Source organism: Desarmillaria tabescens (assembly GCF_030435595.1).
Source record: "Desarmillaria tabescens strain CCBAS 213 chromosome Unknown EV420scaffold_3, whole genome shotgun sequence".
NCBI classification, from domain to species: domain Eukaryota; kingdom Fungi; phylum Basidiomycota; class Agaricomycetes; order Agaricales; family Physalacriaceae; genus Desarmillaria; species Desarmillaria tabescens.
Genome location: NW_026848302.1, coordinates 1,631,321 through 1,648,110, shown reverse-complemented (window position 1 = coordinate 1,648,110; position 16,790 = coordinate 1,631,321). Strand labels below are relative to the sequence as shown.

At 48.1% G+C, this 16,790-nt stretch overlaps 9 protein-coding genes across 9 annotated transcripts; 3 read left to right on the top strand and 6 right to left on the bottom strand.

The window, feature by feature from the left end:
• Positions 1 to 350: 350 nt before the first annotated feature.
• On the bottom strand, positions 351 to 1,250 carry EV420DRAFT_1636312 (uncharacterized protein; the record flags this gene model as incomplete). Its single annotated transcript, XM_060476567.1, has 1 exon — positions 351 to 1,250. The coding sequence occupies one exon, from the start codon at positions 1,248 to 1,250 to the stop codon at positions 351 to 353; it is 900 nt and encodes a 299-aa protein (XP_060337891.1).
• Positions 1,251 to 1,394: 144 nt separating this feature from the next.
• EV420DRAFT_676478 (uncharacterized protein) lies at positions 1,395 to 3,089 on the bottom strand. The gene is made up of 3 exons (XM_060483049.1): positions 2,424 to 3,089; positions 2,226 to 2,374; positions 1,395 to 2,171 (listed from the first exon to the last, which is right to left on the bottom strand). Exons 1-3 carry the CDS (start codon positions 2,722 to 2,724, stop codon positions 1,539 to 1,541), a joined length of 1,083 nt encoding a protein of 360 aa, XP_060337890.1. The 5' UTR covers positions 2,725 to 3,089; the 3' UTR covers positions 1,395 to 1,538.
• A 266-nt stretch (positions 3,090 to 3,355) lies between these two features.
• EV420DRAFT_1474629 (uncharacterized protein) lies at positions 3,356 to 3,689 on the top strand (the record flags this gene model as incomplete). Its single annotated transcript, XM_060469219.1, is given in 2 exon segments — positions 3,356 to 3,439; positions 3,459 to 3,689. 2 exon segments carry the CDS (start codon positions 3,356 to 3,358, stop codon positions 3,687 to 3,689), a joined length of 315 nt encoding a protein of 104 aa, XP_060337889.1.
• A 183-nt stretch (positions 3,690 to 3,872) lies between these two features.
• EV420DRAFT_676470 (lariat debranching enzyme, C-terminal domain-containing protein) lies at positions 3,873 to 5,522 on the bottom strand. Its single transcript, XM_060483048.1, has 5 exons — positions 5,394 to 5,522; positions 5,156 to 5,346; positions 4,528 to 5,101; positions 4,213 to 4,474; positions 3,873 to 4,163 (listed from the first exon to the last, which is right to left on the bottom strand). Exons 1-5 carry the CDS (start codon positions 5,463 to 5,465, stop codon positions 4,072 to 4,074), a joined length of 1,191 nt encoding a protein of 396 aa, XP_060337888.1. The 5' UTR covers positions 5,466 to 5,522; the 3' UTR covers positions 3,873 to 4,071.
• Positions 5,523 to 5,814: 292 nt separating this feature from the next.
• EV420DRAFT_1508057 (DNA polymerase family B-domain-containing protein) lies at positions 5,815 to 10,464 on the bottom strand. Its single transcript, XM_060471418.1, has 25 exons — positions 10,359 to 10,464; positions 10,166 to 10,302; positions 10,038 to 10,109; positions 9,911 to 9,984; positions 9,754 to 9,864; positions 9,568 to 9,703; positions 9,389 to 9,507; positions 9,238 to 9,335; positions 9,025 to 9,185; positions 8,729 to 8,971; positions 8,412 to 8,677; positions 8,175 to 8,361; positions 7,920 to 8,126; positions 7,721 to 7,872; positions 7,549 to 7,665; positions 7,368 to 7,491; positions 7,155 to 7,318; positions 7,011 to 7,105; positions 6,870 to 6,955; positions 6,760 to 6,819; positions 6,648 to 6,704; positions 6,442 to 6,591; positions 6,255 to 6,383; positions 6,071 to 6,207; positions 5,815 to 6,022 (listed from the first exon to the last, which is right to left on the bottom strand). Exons 1-25 carry the CDS (start codon positions 10,406 to 10,408, stop codon positions 5,909 to 5,911), a joined length of 3,246 nt encoding a protein of 1,081 aa, XP_060337887.1. The 5' UTR covers positions 10,409 to 10,464; the 3' UTR covers positions 5,815 to 5,908.
• Positions 10,465 to 10,533: 69 nt separating this feature from the next.
• On the bottom strand, positions 10,534 to 11,752 carry EV420DRAFT_1508053 (eukaryotic phosphomannomutase). Its single transcript, XM_060471417.1, has 7 exons — positions 11,621 to 11,752; positions 11,454 to 11,574; positions 11,238 to 11,406; positions 11,117 to 11,179; positions 11,032 to 11,068; positions 10,794 to 10,985; positions 10,534 to 10,744 (listed from the first exon to the last, which is right to left on the bottom strand). The coding sequence occupies exons 1-7, from the start codon at positions 11,702 to 11,704 to the stop codon at positions 10,637 to 10,639; spliced, it is 774 nt and encodes a 257-aa protein (XP_060337886.1). The 5' UTR covers positions 11,705 to 11,752; the 3' UTR covers positions 10,534 to 10,636.
• A 72-nt stretch (positions 11,753 to 11,824) lies between these two features.
• Positions 11,825 to 14,157, top strand: EV420DRAFT_1508050 (uncharacterized protein). The gene is made up of 5 exons (XM_060471416.1): positions 11,825 to 12,185; positions 12,233 to 12,676; positions 12,725 to 12,831; positions 12,883 to 13,050; positions 13,103 to 14,157. The coding sequence occupies exons 1-5, from the start codon at positions 11,900 to 11,902 to the stop codon at positions 14,009 to 14,011; spliced, it is 1,914 nt and encodes a 637-aa protein (XP_060337885.1). The 5' UTR covers positions 11,825 to 11,899; the 3' UTR covers positions 14,012 to 14,157.
• Positions 14,158 to 14,244: 87 nt separating this feature from the next.
• EV420DRAFT_1636306 (AAA domain-containing protein) lies at positions 14,245 to 15,356 on the top strand (the record flags this gene model as incomplete). The annotated part of the gene is made up of 5 exons (XM_060476566.1): positions 14,245 to 14,367; positions 14,429 to 14,583; positions 14,634 to 14,715; positions 14,792 to 14,816; positions 14,881 to 15,356. The coding sequence occupies 5 exons, from the start codon at positions 14,245 to 14,247 to the stop codon at positions 15,354 to 15,356; spliced, it is 861 nt and encodes a 286-aa protein (XP_060337884.1).
• Positions 15,357 to 15,517: 161 nt separating this feature from the next.
• EV420DRAFT_676354 (uncharacterized protein) lies at positions 15,518 to 16,789 on the bottom strand. Its single transcript, XM_060483047.1, has 7 exons — positions 16,557 to 16,789; positions 16,306 to 16,503; positions 16,182 to 16,256; positions 16,062 to 16,125; positions 15,938 to 16,005; positions 15,796 to 15,878; positions 15,518 to 15,744 (listed from the first exon to the last, which is right to left on the bottom strand). Exons 1-7 carry the CDS (start codon positions 16,708 to 16,710, stop codon positions 15,679 to 15,681), a joined length of 708 nt encoding a protein of 235 aa, XP_060337883.1. The 5' UTR covers positions 16,711 to 16,789; the 3' UTR covers positions 15,518 to 15,678.
• Position 16,790: the final 1 nt, after the last annotated feature.

Sequence of the window (16,790 nt, the reverse complement as noted above, 5' to 3'; positions counted from 1 at the left end):
CTCGATCAATGATCATCATTGATGACACATCACGCGCGCTACCTAAACATTTAACAAAGATCTAATAAGTTGCCAGGTTCCAACGACTGCAAAATGACGGGCTTCATTGCACGGCAACTGACCAGCTGATTCGGTGTGGTATATGTCCCCTTAGTATAGTGAATACCGATGAACTACATATTCTGTAATATAAATTTTATTTCTCGTTCTTCGTATATACTAAGTCCCAGTAACTACCATCACAACACTAAATTTAAATAAGTCCTACCAACCTAAGCGCAGTACGTGGTTATTCCAAAAACACAGAAGATGGTACACATGCAGCACAATCATTTCTACGAACCGAATCTCTATACTGTATCGAGGTTCGATAGCACCATATCCTCGTGAGCAGTGTCTTTGGTAAAGTACTGTCGGACCCTATGCCATGCTTTCTGCCATGGATCCTTCGGGGAATTAACAAGAGGTCGGTCATCCCTTTGAGCTATTTGCTCGGTGACAGATGGGGTTGTTCTTCCAGACGGACCAACACCACCTTCCTCAAGAAAGGTTGTGAGATCTGCAAGTATATTAGGTATATTATAATGATTTGATAGCCAGGTAGGGTATGCGTATTCTTGGAGCCTCTGTAAGCAAACGGGCCAGGCGACGTCATTGGGACGAAGGCGTGCAAGGTCATAAAGAGGCTGACGGGAATCAGTTGCGATGGTAAGAGCACAAATGGCAAGTAGGACGTCCGGCTCATGGAGGTACTCCAAGAAGTTTTGACATATCTGTGGATCTAATTTTGAGGATGGCAAACCAGTAATGAGCGCTGATATGATGACCGGTAGGTGAGAATAAGAGTTAAAGACGTCGTCATCACCACAGTGAAGTCTCTCGATCGGCCGGTCGAAGAGACGCTTGGCAGCAGCATAGTCGAAAGCCTCATTCATGGTGGGTGGAAACTTGGCAAGACAGCAAACGTGTTCGGATAATACCAGATGAGTATCGTCATATTCTAGAGCCAATGCGCCGCCCTCGAAGGCGACCTGAACAAACTCTGCAGCCAGGTCTGGAGTACACCAGTCTTGGTCGAGGAACGGAGGTAGAGGGGTTGTGGATTCCAACACGGTCAGAAAAAGTGCTAGGGCAACACGTCGGTGTTTGCCAAGCACCTCCTCCTTGTGAAATTGAACTGATAAAAGGGTGTATAATATCTTCAGGGAAGCATGCTCGGGTGAAACGATCAGCTTGACCTTCTGGGACATGGTTTGCTAACGGTGTCCATAGAAGATCGTAGAAAGCAGAACAGCATATACGCGGAAAGTCGGCTATTTGATGTCTTAATGATTGCACGGACTTGAATGGTAGGGCACTTATGGACTGTACGACAATGCTCTGTACGCTGGGATTGGATGACATTGAATATAGCCAGGACAGAGCGTGTACATCCATGTCATCTGCATATCGCTCGACAGCTGCAATTTCAGCATCTTTGAGTGCGCGTCATGGGGCTGGTTTTGTCGGAGTCGAGGGGGAGTAAAAATTGAGGATTTTCAAATCAGTCCGATTAAACAAGGCGGTATTGTCCATGATATAACATAAAGAGGGAAGATGTACCGCGATAGCGGTGTCTTGTAGGGACATGAGGGATATAGGATTGGAAAGAAATTCGTGGCCAAGTACGCAGCAAATGAAACGGAGGCAATGGCTCCGACGACAGATACGATGGACACCCGAAGGGAGATGATAAAGAGAACCAATCCCACCAGGAACACGGCAAGAGATACACTCATGAGGACGGGAAGCAGCCCGATAACGAAATCCACGCCCCACTGTTGCAGTCCCATATAGCGGAATTGACGCAGGCGGCACCTGTCCCGTGGTGTTCCTGATGGGATCGACATATACTGGTGGATCCACTGTTTCGTCAAAACAGCAAACAGTGCAGTGGAAAGCCTGAGGGAGAGACTGGTAAACCATAGACCGTTAACCCATGAGTCGGATGCCGAGGGATGAAAGGTGAGGTCCGAGCGAGGGACATCATTCACAAGGGAACCGTTCGCCGCTGAGCGTTGGACGTCAATGAGCTCGATGAGAAGCAAAGCGGTCACCTGGCCGTAGTCAACCTGCAGGCTTTGGGATATCTGTGCAACAAAAGTGGTGACCACGGCCGAGAAGAGACCGGCCTGTTCGCCTAGTGTGAGTAAAGAAATCGATGACAAGTCAGTTTGGGCACTGACAAAAACGAGAAGGACATCCAAGGCGTCTCTCCACCCTTCAACCATCTCAAGATATTCAAGGTACGTTCTCCATACTCTAGCCGTTGGTCCCATCTCCTCGTACCGTTTATCTTCGGGGAACTTTTGCTCATAGTCAAATGGATCACTCCCTTGACGTATATTAGACTCCCAGCAAGCAAACAAGCGGGATAAACACACCTCTGACGACATATTCAGGACGGTGGATGCCCATTGTCTTGCGCCTCGACTTTCGTCGGCGGCGCCGCGAGTAAGCTGTTCCATTTTCGACTTCTGGCTGCTGGCCGTCATCGCAATGATTCCAGCTGGAACGAGCTGCTCCAGGATGGTCTTCATCTCTAGAGTCATCAGATGCCCTCGAATCGTCGTCGATCTGTGCACGAACGTCCTTGACTTTCGGATTGGCCGTCATCCTCAGAGTTACAGGATGTCCCAGATGGTTATCGTCGCTATCGCCTTGTGTGGCATGTATAGAAGACATAGGTGTCAGGGTGGGACCAGGACAGGACTGGCATAGGCGCCGTGAGCAGTGGACTCTCCCACGATCGGGGCCCGGTCAAGCGCCGCGAGGCGATGTTTCCCAACAGCTTCACTGAAATCACTTGCAGACGAGACGATACTGCATTCAACATTGCTGTAAAGAACCAAATCTGGACTTGGAATCCAAACTGGCTACTTCCCTGTTCAGTGTTATGCATGATCATTGTCGCTCCTGTTCACAGCTTTGAAGATAGCCAGTACGATGCACCCGACGCCGCGGGCCTTGGGGTATATCCACGCATTGGGGCGAGTCTGAACCCATTGACCTGACCTCGGATAAGGAAGACGACCACGATGATGATTCTGAAGAGTTTGATCAAGTCAGAATCGAGGACGAAGACTGGGATAGCTTACACGATGTGCAGGATGTTATCGCCTCAGACAGCCTAGTACTGTCTGAATCAGCAACGATGACGCCTTCCAAACTTGCCGCCTACAGGTAGAAAACGAACAGTCTGAGTGTTGCTGTCAATCATCCTTCTCAGTCGACGGCGGCTCGCAAAGCCATGAACACACGTGCAAAAGACCAAATAGTCTCGTAACTCGCAAAATATGGCTCACGAATCGCCAACATGAATCATAGCCTGGGCGTGGACGTGAAGCAGAAAGGTGCATCTGCCCCAAAGACAAGGCCGATCGCACAACGACGGGAACACGTGTGATACTGCCGTTTAGCAATGTGGAGGCATTTTCAGGAGGTGGGGTGATCGTACTACTACTAGGGCTGAGGAGGCCGTGACAAGCGAAGAAAATGAGCAGACGTTGAAGAAATTGATGAGCAAGCTAGAGGAGAAGCATAGCGCGTTCAAGCACGCGTATATCCCGCGAAAGCCGGATGATGTATATATGATCCAGACATTGCTGCTGGCGACGATGAGGGCACGATTCATACTTCAAGTCAAGTAATCAGTGTGCGTAGAATATCGACCGACACTTGTACGTTGTAAATACGATACTAATAAATCTACGCGAGGGCTCGTCACACTTTCATTAGCAAGACTCCATCATGTTGCTGCGGGTTAAGAATTGCTGATAGTCGAGGTCTGGTTGTGAAATCACTTCACGGTAATCTACTCATCCTAATATTTATACCTCATGAGAGGAGGGGTCCCGAAAGTAAGGGATGTTCAGGCTCGGTTGAGGAATAGTTTGAATACTTTCTGGCGAGACGCCAACCCTGATGTCCGCCTTCCCAAAGGGAGAACCCACGGACTCGTGTATTCCAGAATAATCCATCTTGCGAAACACCGTCAACGATACCCAGCAATAACTACGAACGAATTATATTCTAAGACCAAAATGACGTGCGAGGATTAATAACGTCCGGAATATGTAGCATATCACAGAATGCCTCCGTTTGCTGATTGAAGTACGCTGATGCTATTCGGGATGAGTGAAAGATGCAAGTTCAAAGGACGAGAGAACTCACGCTGCCTCCTGCTTTCTCTTCCTGTCGGGCCAGGAGCGGTGGGCTGGAACTGCTGCACAGAGCCCACAGGCCTGTCCTCTCCAACGTGCTCTAATACCCACTCAAGATGCTTCCTCACAAGTCGGCTGGATAGCTCTTGCGGGGGCAGCAGCAATCTCGTCTGGACCTGGTTGAAAAATGGCTGGAAGGCCCGCGTGATGGCGAGCCATTCGGGATCAAAAGCGAGTTTCGTGGTCCCGCTCATTGCGGGTACATCGATGACCTGAAGGGAGGTATTAATGTTGCTTCTAGCGAGGAAAGGACTCGGAAGCTGACCTCTATACACTTGCGCCCTGAGAGACATTTATCCAGGGCGGTGAAGTTGGTTATGGAGTTATCGTGTTTGACCGTCGCTTTGAAGAAAGCATGCATATGCGCCGCGAACCACCACCCCGGTTGCATTTCCTTGAGCAGATCCATGAGCGGCGGCGCGCCAAATGTCTTGTCGGCTATCTCGGATTCGAATTCGGGTTTGTCTCTGAGCAAGGTGGCGAGGTCACCATGCTCAGTTATCCCCCGGGGCCAATCATGCGAGAGAAATATATGTGGACTCGTGAGTAGCGAAAGCTTGCGAATATCATATTGGCGGATCCGGTATATTGACTTGAGCGCATATTGGTCGTACGGCAATTTTTCAAAGTATCCATTTTCATAGTGCTTCTCGGAGTATATTCCCGACGCGCCAGCGATTCGCACTCCGTTAACTTGGACACATCCAGATCGGCCGAGGTAGTATTGGTTAGGCGCGACCCACCCGCCATAGTGGAGTTCTGTGAGGTAGTTGGACGCTTCATGGTTTCCGCCGATAAATACTGTCAGAATGGGAGCAGTCTTTTGGCCTGTGTAGTATCTGTACCAGGTTCCGGTCAGCGGTGAGAATTTGGAATGGAGAAAATAGTCGCACTTTGGGAAATCATTCAGGCGTTTATGTTTAGACGGGACGGCCATGCATTCGAGATCTTGCACGTTCCGTGTGACCTGAAAGTCGCCGCAGATGAGGAGGAGATCCACTTTGTACTTGCCCTTGCGCTCCATGCTGGCAATTCGCTTGTAGATGTCGTCGAGCCTGCCGTGGCAGCATCCTTCAACGGCCACCTGGGTTTGTATACAGAATAATGTGGGGAAATGCGAGCGGTATCTACCTTTAGTGTTTTTGTTGAGAAATGTCGACGTGGGGAGCGTAGCGGTACGCGACAAGCACCCAGGCGAAGCATTGTTGTGGAGAAAAAGTTTCGTTGACCGGACCGGTATTACCGAGCAACTTCGGCAGTATTCGGTGTTCTCGGTCATTCCTGATACTATCTATCGAGTCGCCTGCCATACCTCTCATTGACAAAGTTATCGTCACTATCACCCTCCGTTTTGAAATTATTATGCCTCTTCGCGCGATGCGCCTTCATACTGTTCTGCTTATGCAGATACACCACACTTTCGATCGTCCCACACATCGAGAGCCTCGCTGTGCCAGTCGACTCATCGATGAGTTATGCAGCATTTGAGAGAAAATTTTCTGTCGCGGTTGAGTAATCTATCACTTCACTTGCATGACTCGGATCCCTTAAGCGTCCTGTAACACCGGCTGGGGAGACAAGCCAATAGTTGAAATATCCATGTAGTAAACTTAATAACACAGATTGTAAACTTCAATCGCCGATGATCACCAAGAGTCCGATTCGAACCGCTCCAGTACTGCATTGGAGTCCTCGACGTCCTTCTGGGCCTTTTTTCTCATGTAGAATATCGGGCAATCTTTACTTGTGCACAAAACATCCTGTTCAGATGTAAATATAGTATTGCCATCGGAAATTATGGTCCGCACCTGATGAAGGGAACCTTGACATCGTTGACACTGAGTCCAGAGCCGCGAAAACCGGATCTGTAGCTCTGAGGACGCCGACACCTGCTTCTGGTATAGTTCGCCTATTCGAGGCCTGCAATTGTTGCAAACAGCACCATCTGGGATGACATGAGATACAGAGGAGAAAGAACCTTACGAAACATACTTGTTTTGCTATTCGATTTTCGCAATTGCGTCTTACATCCTAAGCAAGTTACCGTTTTCACCGCAAATTTCATCAATCCCCCTACAGTAGGCGTCGCAATTTGTATGGTTCTGGTATGATCCCCGGATACTACAATGGAGAATGAGTCATAAACTCGGGGGAGACAGCAGTTAACATAGAGACGAACACAATGAATTCGCCTTCTCTCCCAATATGGGCTCGAATATTCTCATCAGAGGCTTGGAAAGTTGGTTCTCCAGATAGTATCTTGTATCCACTGGTATGCTGTTGTCAAGGACGTATAGCGGATCTTCTGACTTCTCGTATGCCGCAGCACCTGCAACACTAATGAGCCGGTGCTACAATGGGAGAAAACCGGAGATCGCCTTTCACCTTTGATACCCTTGACGATGACATATGCCACACGATCACCTAAAGCAGGCGCGGAACCTTGAAGCATTTTACATGTGAATAATAACTAGCAGAGCGTCGACTCAAGACATACCGGCGTCTCGCTGCTTCATTCGCTCAGCCAGTTCGACGTGTGCTTGTTTAGCCGCATAGTCTGAAAAGAGGTTTTTAGATGGCACCAAGGTGAAAGAGAACGGTACTTACCGCTCTTTGCTAATGCCTTTGTTATTACCAGTTGAGACATATCGACTTTGTTTTGAAGCAAATCGGATATCGTCTGCTTAACATACCTGAAGTGTTATGATATGAGCCGCAAAACAAATTAGAAACAGTGTTGGAACATACTCCTCGGCACCGCGAACATCCCGATCAATAAGCATTTTATGGAGACATGTCTCAATGACAGTGGAGACCAGGCGACAGTTATCCCTACGCACAGTCTAGCCGCACATGAGCTGTTGCAGACTTGTATAGACATAGATTGCTGACCTCGATACCTTTGGAATCCATCTTGTCATACTTATCTGGCCGTGTCCAATAAAGACCAGCGTAACGCTTTTTGCTGATAAGGAGGTAAGGAAAGTAAACTTTCTCGAACTCGAGCTTGATAGGCTTGATGAACTTGGCAGTGACGAATTCAGCAGCCTCAGCACCTGGGGAAGCTTTAACACAAGCGGTAGAAAGGTAAAATATCGCTCCCACCTAATTCCATCACTTTGACGAGATCAGTGGGCCCAAATTTTACCATGACAGAGTCTGTATCGCCATAAATAACTTCTGCATCGTGAGAATGACCATTCGCAACACAGTACTGTGCTTCAACCTCCTATACAATGATGAATGTGTTTAGCCTGTAATTCGTAAGCGAGAAAAGTGGCCTTACCGATTTTGTTCTCTCAATCATTTGTCGCCCATAAGACGTAACGCTAGATGAAATGGCTAAACAAGGAAGCTTTCCAATGGTGGCGCCAGTAAATCCGTAGACGGAATTGGCACTGATCTTGTATAGAGATCAACATAATGGTCATTGAAGAAACGGTCAAAGGATGGCATACCTTCAGGGCCAGCTGCCGTCCATCGAGCACAGCGCGCTTGAAGGGATCTGTTTCCTTCTTTAAATCTGCTTTTGCGCGTTTACGAGCTGATATAAGATCTTCTAAAACCGTCGGAAGTAGACCCTTTCGTCGGCTCGACTTAACAAAAAAGTCTTATGCGACGTTAGTATCATGACTCGTTCACGACAAGGCAACTCACCATGGTTCGGTGTCCTGATGTAGTCGACATCTTCAACTAGTTGAAGACGCTCAACCGTGCTCTTGTCAAGTAGCGTTGTGTAGCATAAGTTGTGAGCCATCATGATTGAGGGATACAAAGAACTGAAATCGAGCGTGGCGATGGGTGCATCGTAATAACCCTTCTTCGGCTCGATAACCGTTGCGCCTTCATATTGGTCGTCAGTACCTGCAAAACGAATTAACAGATGGAGCGTCATTCAGTAAAGTTACAGACCTTCTCCTTTCAAAGACGGGATAACATATCCCTCCTCATTGGCTTTACGGAACAGCTGTGACAGCACTTTGATAGATTGACCGCGAGCTAACAGATAGTTGAAAGGGACTCCAGTCACCCTAGACATTTCGATGTAATTGACGAAGCACATAAGTTTGTCCAAGAGACGCTGAGGAAGATACGCGTCCTGTTGTGAAAGAATGAGAGGGTCATCGAGATCAAGTGCTAAGAGCAAACCTTTAAACAGTAGACAGCAAGACGTCGACGAGATTCCGGAGTGCCGTTCTGGAGCTCAGTAATCACAGAATGATGTACATCCTCCTTTTGTTCTCCCAGAAATTGCGCACAGACAGAATTAAGGGTATAACTACGTAGCTTGTGCTCGCGCTGCATGAACTGTAGAACATCGAGCTGAAGACGTCCATCCAAAGGTGTATCTTTAGAATCGCGCTGCCCGTAGGCCTTGGAAGAAAAGTGTGTGTTCACAGTTTTAGTTTCGTTATCTGTTGTAGAGGGTGAGTAACGAGCACACTTAATGTGACAGAAACTCTCACACTTCATCCGGCCCAGGAACGGGAACTTTTTCAGCTGCAATGCTTTGGCTCGGTCAAGCAGGTAAGGGAAATCGAAACCTCCGATATTGTATCCGATAACCACGTCCGGATCCACTTGTTCTACGAACTTGCGCCACTCCAGTAACAATTTGCCTTCGTCTTTATGCGCGAGCACTTGAGAACCTACAATAGGTGAACAGGAATTGAGGGTGAAGACATTTCGTATGAACGGCTTGGAATCGCCTGAACAAAGAAAGTGAGTGGCACCGTCATTTTTCGCGCTGAAGCGGACGAACCTTGGCGAGTGACCATGTTGGCTATCTGGATAACAGGATCGACGCTGGCCTCAGGAAAAATGCCTTTTCGACCCGCACACTCGATATCAAAGCTGAGTATCCGAAGAGGCGCTACCTTGGACCAATTCCCCTCTGGCGCATGGGAAATGAAAGCGTTCCATCTGCTCTGTTGAATAAGAAGATGAACAGGAATATGGTAGCACTGCGACTGACCCCATACTGATTTCCAATTGACAGTGCGATCTCTTTCCTTCATCGCTTATGATTTTGTATTTTCCACCAGGAACTTCGATCCAGTTCATTCCAACGACCTAGTCCGCGGCTAAGTTAGGATTGCATAAGAATAGCGGAGAAGAAATCGAACCTTCGTGTCAATCATAAACCGAAGTGTATAGGCGATGTTGCTTTCAAACGTGGCGATCCCTTCGCCATCCTTTCTTGCGAAGAGACCGTTGAAGTCTACAGTGTTCTTTTCGAAGAGACGTAATCATCGCAGACATACAGTCAGTCAAAGGAACGGTCTGACACAAACAAAAAACTTATCTCGAACTTTCGGTAGGTTTCTGGGTTCGTTGATGGTGATCTTCAAGAAAGGCACTCGGTCATCTCCTCGATAGCCCCAAAGACTTCGCTTCTTGACAATTTCAATCCCGACGACAACATCGTAACCAACTTGCGTCTAGCAAGGAGTTAGTCGTACGCACGGTCAGCTGCAGGCAGAAGACTTGCATTTAGGTATGTCGCAAAGTCACCAAGATCATCTTCGACAAAGCCACGAGGTTGACCGACGTAGAAATATGGTAAGAAATCAGTAACATAGGCGAGAACACTATGGCCAGCCTACAGAAACATCAGAAAAATTCCGCATGAAGATGTCGCTGCGTACTTCGGTGACTCCAAACATACGCAGACTGATAGACCCTCCATGACTAGTCTCGTCGATGTCAATTTGCTGAAACACTAGGCCACGTAAATGACTGCTTGAAGACGACAGAGCGTGGAGTCTGCCTTACCCAGCTTATCGGTCTTTTCATTTATGGGTGGCAAAGCCGGTCGCGCCCAGCAATCAGCACCGCCTTCGGCATCTTGTAGAAACGCGATAAATAAAAGTAAGCCTATGTCATACAGGATAATTTCGTACCAGGTGTATCCCCTGCCTCCTCCTTAATCCGTTCCAGCACCTCGGCAAACGATGATTGCGTTGGCTGGGAGCCATGGAGTGCACTCGGTGCCAGTCTCCGTTTCTTCAAAGCGGGACCTTGCTCACCACCATCGCCTCTGAAAGCGCGTCGTCAATGAACGCGTCTTGGGAGGCTTGAGCGCGATAGACATACCTTGGGCGGACCAGAGGTACATTTTCCTTGATTGCTGAAAGAGGCGCCATATCTGCGCGACAGAGGGGATGATGCAGAAAGGGAGTGAAGCGACGGAGACTTGATGGTGAAGGGAGAGGCAGACGTGACAGAACGCGTCTGAACAAGGCGTGCCTTATGCTGACTAATCCGGCAGTATGAAGGGTGTAATTGCCAACGTCTAGCCAAGTATTCAAAAATATTCCAAAATTCTATGTTTGCCTTCCCATCTTCTAATTTCTGTCTAATCATCTATGCTCTCAAGGATCTAGATACAACTCCTTCAAAATGCGTATGGCATCTACAGGATTGGCAACTGTGTGGCCAATGGTCCGAGGGTCGGTGAAAATTTCGTAGTCATTTCCTCCCTTGGAGTAGACGTCACTTCATGCTAGTACATTTAAACATCAGGTTTACCTTGTACGTCTTGTCCCCGAAGAAATGAATTTCTTCGAAGCCTTCATCTTCGACGTGACGAAGTGCATACGTCTTATCCCAGCCGCGAGGGAATACATCAAAGGAGATTTGGCCACCGATTGAATACGTTAGGTCATAATCGGCAAACTTCTCCTGGAGAACCTTAACAAAGGCGGCTCGTAGTCCGTGAATCTGGAGCAAACTTAGTTACGTGCATGGGGATACCGGAACTTTATACCTTGTCATAAGCTTCGAATTCATATCGTTCCTCTTTCCTATGCGGCTGTCAGAACTGTAATACAAGGGTAGATGATATAACATACGTAGCATTGCGCCCAATGGGACTGACGTTAATCATGCCATTTCGGAATTCAACAAAAGTACCACTGGAATATAGAAAAGTCAGTCCAAGTATAGTATCACAAATAGGGTTCTGGTGCTGACCGTTTCACCGGGACGTCCATATCAGCGAGATAGTGGAGAATAAAGTTTACAAGCTTCTTGTAGTTGTCCTCGCCGAGATACTTGATGAATGACTGAGATTGAAGCGGTCGTCCCAGCTTGTAAGCGATCAGGCCGTTTTCGGCGAAGGCGTAGTCAAAGTCTTCGACAGCTGGATTTGATCAGTAGAGAAGAAAGGAGACAGTGAACACAGCTCACCATTACTTCCATCGACAGACAATTGCTCTGAGATTTTGACTAGATCAGATCCTCCAACGAAACCTATGACAAATTTTGTCCTGAGCTCGCGCAAGACTTGGATCATCTCTGGCGAGGCAGTCTGGCGACGGGTCAGCCAGTTGCAAGAAACAAAGGCGTTTCCGTACTTGTCGAGCACGAGTAAGCGTTTCATCAACATCGAACAAGAGAAGCTTCTTGTGTAGTCTATCCGCAAAAACTGAAGAAACCATTAGGGAATATGGTGGTCCACAATTGAATCTGATCAGACACGTTTACATGGTAAGGAGCGAGAATTTGAAATCAACATCTAAAAGTGTCCGGCTATCGTGCCGTCGGATCCGGTGTGCTTTGGCTTTGACTCTGACCGTACTCATAAGTATCTTGATTTATTAGACATATTCAGTGCTCGAATAATCTCTCAAAAGATGCAGAGGCTACATGTTTTCTCCCTTCCTACGGAGCTCCTCGACACTCTTACACCCAGGAATCTCGTCAATCAAGAACTACCAAGACGAGCGCCTTCGCCTTCGCCACCTGCTGAACCCACATTGACCAACTCTCGGGCGTGTAACATATGCAATGGTGCCACATTTCTCGATGTCTCTGAGCAGAGAAGCCATTATCGATCCGATTGGCATCGATATAACGTCAAAATCCGTTTAAGTGGTGGTTCGGCTGTAAACGAGTCAGAATTTGCTCAGCTAGTAGACGGTAAGTCTTTTCATGAACGATTTTATTCTCCTTTTGAATATCTGTAGCCCTCGACGACTCGATATCGGGGTCTGAGTCCTCATCTAACGAAGGTAGCTCTGAAGATTCCGATGCCGTTGCTGCTCTCGTCGGCAAAACAAAACGCGCGATTCGTTCTGCGTCCCCAGAGTCTGTCGCTAGGTCAAGCCCACAGACCGCCTTGACTTGGTTCCATTCCCCACCTGCGACACAGATTGGCGTCTATCGAGCCTTGTTTCCATCGGCATCCCATTATCTGGAGGAACTAAAAGCAATGCAATCATCGACACAAGATAGGACGTGGACGCTGTTTATGGTTGCCGGTGGTCACTTTGCTGGTGCGGTCGTGCGTGTCAGCAGATCAGACAATGACAAAAAGGAGGAGGCAGAAGCATCCCAGGGGAAGAAAAAGCCAAAACGCCCGAAGCCCGAAATAGAGGTGCTGAAACACAAGACATTCCATCGATATACCAGTTCGTATTCCTTTTTGTTTTGTGACTGCTTCTTTTGACTCCCTCCAGCACGTCGGAAACAAGGAGGATCACAATCTCTCAACGACAACGCCAAGGGTAATGCAAAGAGTGCCGGTGCTTTGCTCCGCCGATATGGTGAACAGGCCTTGCGAGATGTGAGCTATCAATCATCCTATGATATTTGGTCATACCAACAGTAATTTCAGGACATCCGCAATTTGATCAATGACTGGCAAGAAGAGATTAATGACAGCGAAAGGATCTGGATCCGAGCCAGTGGGTCTAATCGCAAAATTTTCATGGATTATGATGGTTCCATCATCAGCAAGAGTGATACCCGTCTCCGTACTTTCCCTTTCCCAACGCGTCGCCCCGTAAGTCGCTACGCTATTTGACGAGCTCCGCAAGCTCAAATAATATTCTCAGACCCAGGCCGAACTCACAAGATGTCTGAACGAACTAACGGCGGTGAAAGTATCGCACCTTACCGAAGAAGCCTTACGTGCACAGGATGAGGAATACTTAGCCAGTCTTCCGAAACCCAAACCAACTCCCACCGTAGCAGCGCCTAAAGAACCCGCGGAGAAAGTAAAGGCTCCACAACTTTCGAAGGAAGAAGAGTCATTCCGCGACAAATGGTTCCGTGTCGTAGACATGACTCGGAAGGGCAGGCTTGAACCGCTGAAAGCTTTCTGGGAACGTGAGGGTCCGGGCATGGGAGGCATTGATGCGTCAATTCCGGAGTGGACTAACGAGCGATGGTGTACCCTCCTTCAACTCGCAGTTCATGCCGAGCAAGAAGATGTGGTGCATTGGCTCCTAGAGGATATGAGAGCAGACCCCACGATACCAGTCCCTGCTGGGAAAAGTGACGAAATCCCTGAAGACATAGAATCTACCGGCAAGATTACCGGTCGCACAGCTTATGATCTTGCTCAAACTCGGACGATCAGGGATGTGTTTCGTCGCTCGGCTGGACTCCATCCTGAACGGTGGGATTGGTTCGGTGCTGCTCGAGTTCCGAGCGCTTTGAGTAAAGAAATGGAGGATGATCGGGAAGAGAAGAAGAAGGGTCGCAGAAAAGCTCTAAAGGATCGAGTGAAGGAGCGGGAAACTAGGGAAAAGGATAAGCAGGTGGAACCGTCATTTGTCGCGTCTGATGTTCCATTAGCGCCATCGGTTAAGGCCGATATTCCTTCAGGTCCTAGAAAGCTGGGAGGGACGGCAGGTTCATCAGAAGCTACGGCAGGCTTGAATTCAGAGATGCGGGCTGTAGTAGAGCGTGAGAGACGCGCCAGAGCCGCGGAAGCTCGACTGAAGGCATTCTCGAAATAAATTTTAGGGATGAAGACAATACATCATTTCGTTTCGAGCCTAATGCAGAACCCAAACCCAAGTCACTTAAGAGAGTTTAACAGCCCAGCCATTTGTAGGTTACAACCGCTAGAACGGCTCCGAAATAGATAATATTGAACTTACGATGATTCATGGAGTTGACTTTGAAAGTTAATCTTCATTGTAGCTACTATTTCGGTTCTCGATCTCTACGTCCATCTTCAGTCAGCGTAATGTCCTTATTCCAATCGCGGGCGGTGACATCGACGTCCTCCGAGCCTTCTCTATCATCGAGTAGTGGCGATGGCCCGGAAAAGATCGTTTTGATATTGGTGGGCTTGATTGGCTCCGGCAAGGTATCATATCAGTTTCTCCACTTCCCGTCTTTGCTGCAAGTTGTGCTAGCCATCATTTTAGAGTACATTTGCTCAAGCTCTGCAAGATCATTTCCCTAACTTTCGCCGATGTAACCAAGATGATCTTGGTAATCGGTGGGTGGTCGAGCAACTCGCACGGGATTCTCTCCGCCAAGGCCTGTCCGTGTGCGTCGATCGCACCAATTTCAATGAAGCGTGAGTTACGGCCTGTCATAACAGATGCCAACTGATTTCTTGGGCCTTAGGCAAAGAAAACATTGGATCCAAATAGCCCAGGAATTCCCCGGTACTTTGATCTGGGTTATTGTTTTCGATACCCCCTATGAGGTGAGCATGCACCGCAATTGTGGTGCCCATTTCTACTTGCACTCGGCCGTCTACTAAATTGGCATGTTGCTCACAGGTTTGCGTCTCCCGGCTCAGAGAACGTAAGTTCGATTCTGGTCATTTGTATGTAACGATATCAATCACCCCATACGCCTGTTTCAACAGGGAAATCTCATCCAACCATTGAGACACCCGAGCAGGCACTCAACGTACTTGCACGCTTTGCTTCGGAGTTCGTTCCCCCAATGAGCCATGAAGGTTACCACCGCTGCCTCTATTTTTCTGCGTCAGACCATCCATCACCCACCTACTCTGAATCTGATATCAGTACCATTCTCCAAAGGGTTCGCAATTCTGTGCCTGCATCACCCTCAGTTTCGGCGCCATCCCGTACCTTCATTTCTAAAGCTCCTCGAGGCTCGCGTCCCTTTCCGGCTTTCTCCAATCGGAACAGCGGCGGTCGCGGGGGCTATAGGCGTTACAACTATAATCAGGCCCAGTTTGGTGGTGGCGGTCATAGTCAGCATGAATCGTCAAACGGGGACTACGTAGACGCTGAGACGGTAGCACAAGACCGTGAAGTTGTCAGGGATCTGCACAGTCAATCCACTGCCATTGAACCTGCAGGGCCTGTGACCTAGAAGATCGTAACCACGAGGTACCTTCGGCTATGGAGGACTCTAATTGGACGAGAGGAACTCCACAAAGATTTATTCCATGCGCCGTCTTGAACAACGAATGATTTTATGTAAGAGCGGTGTTTGCAATTATTGAAAAACTATGTTATTACCGATCACATTTGTCTCGGCCTGTGGCTTAGTGGCTTCCTCTTGTGACTATAAGCGGACAATGGAAGACGATATGTATGCGCAGACCATGCCTTTCTCGTCGACCGCTAGTCCGCGAAACTCTCTTGGGTTGCCACGAAAACAACGCCCGCGTGAAAGGCAGGGAATCTGTCATTCAAGGCTCAGGTTTTTCCGAGTCCTCAGCGGCTTTCAGGCGTTGGCCAAGTATTTTTGCACTGACCTGAAACGACCATTCAATTGTCTCGCAAGAGCTGGAAGGAAGATGATATACATTACGGATATGCATTGCCGCACGCTCAACTCCGAAGTCTTTACTACGCTGATATTGTTCAAGGGCCGCTTCAAGTTGCCCAGCTAATGCAATAAGTTAATTATAGTCACAAAAGGTCGAAAAGAAGTGAAAAAAAGCTTACTAGCTTCGAGAACCGCCGCGAGATTGAATGCAATTTCAGGGTCTTCCGGTGAGAGCGAGGATGCAATACTGCATGATCAAATGTCGTTAAAACGCTGAACAAAAAATGAACGTATTTGACGTACTGTAAATGGTGTAATGCAAGGTCTGGGCGAGGAACTGGAGAAATAATATATGCACTAGCCAAGTCTACCGGTAACCGGTGGCGGTCAGGTAGGGGAAAAGGTTAGTACGACATCACATACTGGTATGGGTATCCGGACTGGCTGGCTGAAGGGCTATGGATTCTTTCCATACGGCAATGGCTTCATCAAACTCCTCTATCGAAATCAGATGAGTTTGGTTCGCATCCACAAGAGGGTGACCAACTGAGATGATAATGCGTAACACCCAAATTGAAAAGGGAGCTGGCATTTCGTTTGATGTCGGCACTCCGCTTATACAGATTCTTTGCAGCCTCAAGATCGCCCTCTTCAAGTTTCTGAGTTCCCTGTTCGAGACAACGGGAAGCCTCAACTTCGGCTGGATCGGTCGCAGTAGAATGCGGAGTAGTAGAGGTTGCCCAACCTGTAGGTATATTTCGATTGCCTGAATTAGGACATGCCTACAGAATAACTTACGCCTCGATATTCCATGAAAACCCGAAAACCTGGATTCAGGACATATCCGTTTGGAAGCAGTAATTGGCCGAGAAGACAAAAGAGATACACGGTGTGACTGTAAAACAATTTTGTGGGTACTGAGCCGAGAAATCGAACGCCTGCAGAATGACATGAGGATACGGTTTGACTTGTGTTTGGCTTTAAGTTTTGGTGAACCTTGACAATTAGAGTGTTGACAGAAAAGGTATCTGG

Coding starts and splice junctions, on each gene's coding strand:
- EV420DRAFT_676478 (XM_060483049.1), bottom strand. CDS start 2,724: ATGTCTTCTATACATGCCACACAAGGCGATAGCGACGATAACCATCTG. Junction 2,375..2,423: donor TCCTGAATATGTCGTCAGAG/GTGTGTTTATCC, acceptor ATATACGTCAAG/GGAGTGATCCATTTGACTAT. Junction 2,172..2,225: donor TGGATGTCCTTCTCGTTTTT/GTCAGTGCCCAA, acceptor CTAGGCGAACAG/GCCGGTCTCTTCTCGGCCGT.
- EV420DRAFT_676470 (XM_060483048.1), bottom strand. CDS start 5,465: ATGCTTCGCCTGGGTGCTTGTCGCGTACCGCTACGCTCCCCACGTCGA. Junction 5,102..5,155: donor CGCCTGAATGATTTCCCAAA/GTGCGACTATTT, acceptor AACCTGGTACAG/ATACTACACAGGCCAAAAGA. Junction 4,475..4,527: donor CAGGGCGCAAGTGTATAGAG/GTCAGCTTCCGA, acceptor ACCTCCCTTCAG/GTCATCGATGTACCCGCAAT.
- EV420DRAFT_1508057 (XM_060471418.1), bottom strand. CDS start 10,408: ATGGCGCCTCTTTCAGCAATCAAGGAAAATGTACCTCTGGTCCGCCCA. Junction 9,704..9,753: donor ACTTTGCGACATACCTAAAT/GCAAGTCTTCTG, acceptor ACTCCTTGCTAG/ACGCAAGTTGGTTACGATGT. Junction 7,319..7,367: donor CGTCAAAGTGATGGAATTAG/GTGGGAGCGATA, acceptor AAGCTTCCCCAG/GTGCTGAGGCTGCTGAATTC.
- EV420DRAFT_1508053 (XM_060471417.1), bottom strand. CDS start 11,704: ATGGTTTCTTCAGTTTTTGCGGATAGACTACACAAGAAGCTTCTCTTG. Junction 11,069..11,116: donor CCCATTGGGCGCAATGCTAC/GTATGTTATATC, acceptor ACAGCCGCATAG/GAAAGAGGAACGATATGAAT. Junction 10,986..11,031: donor AATTCGAAGCTTATGACAAG/GTATAAAGTTCC, acceptor AGTTTGCTCCAG/ATTCACGGACTACGAGCCGC.
- EV420DRAFT_1508050 (XM_060471416.1), top strand. CDS start 11,900: ATGCAGAGGCTACATGTTTTCTCCCTTCCTACGGAGCTCCTCGACACT. Junction 12,677..12,724: donor GACATTCCATCGATATACCA/GTTCGTATTCCT, acceptor GACTCCCTCCAG/CACGTCGGAAACAAGGAGGA. Junction 12,832..12,882: donor GTGAACAGGCCTTGCGAGAT/GTGAGCTATCAA, acceptor CAGTAATTTCAG/GACATCCGCAATTTGATCAA.
- EV420DRAFT_676354 (XM_060483047.1), bottom strand. CDS start 16,710: ATGTCATTCTGCAGGCGTTCGATTTCTCGGCTCAGTACCCACAAAATT. Junction 16,006..16,061: donor CTTGCATTACACCATTTACA/GTACGTCAAATA, acceptor TTGATCATGCAG/TATTGCATCCTCGCTCTCAC. Junction 15,879..15,937: donor CGCGGCGGTTCTCGAAGCTA/GTAAGCTTTTTT, acceptor TTATTGCATTAG/CTGGGCAACTTGAAGCGGCC.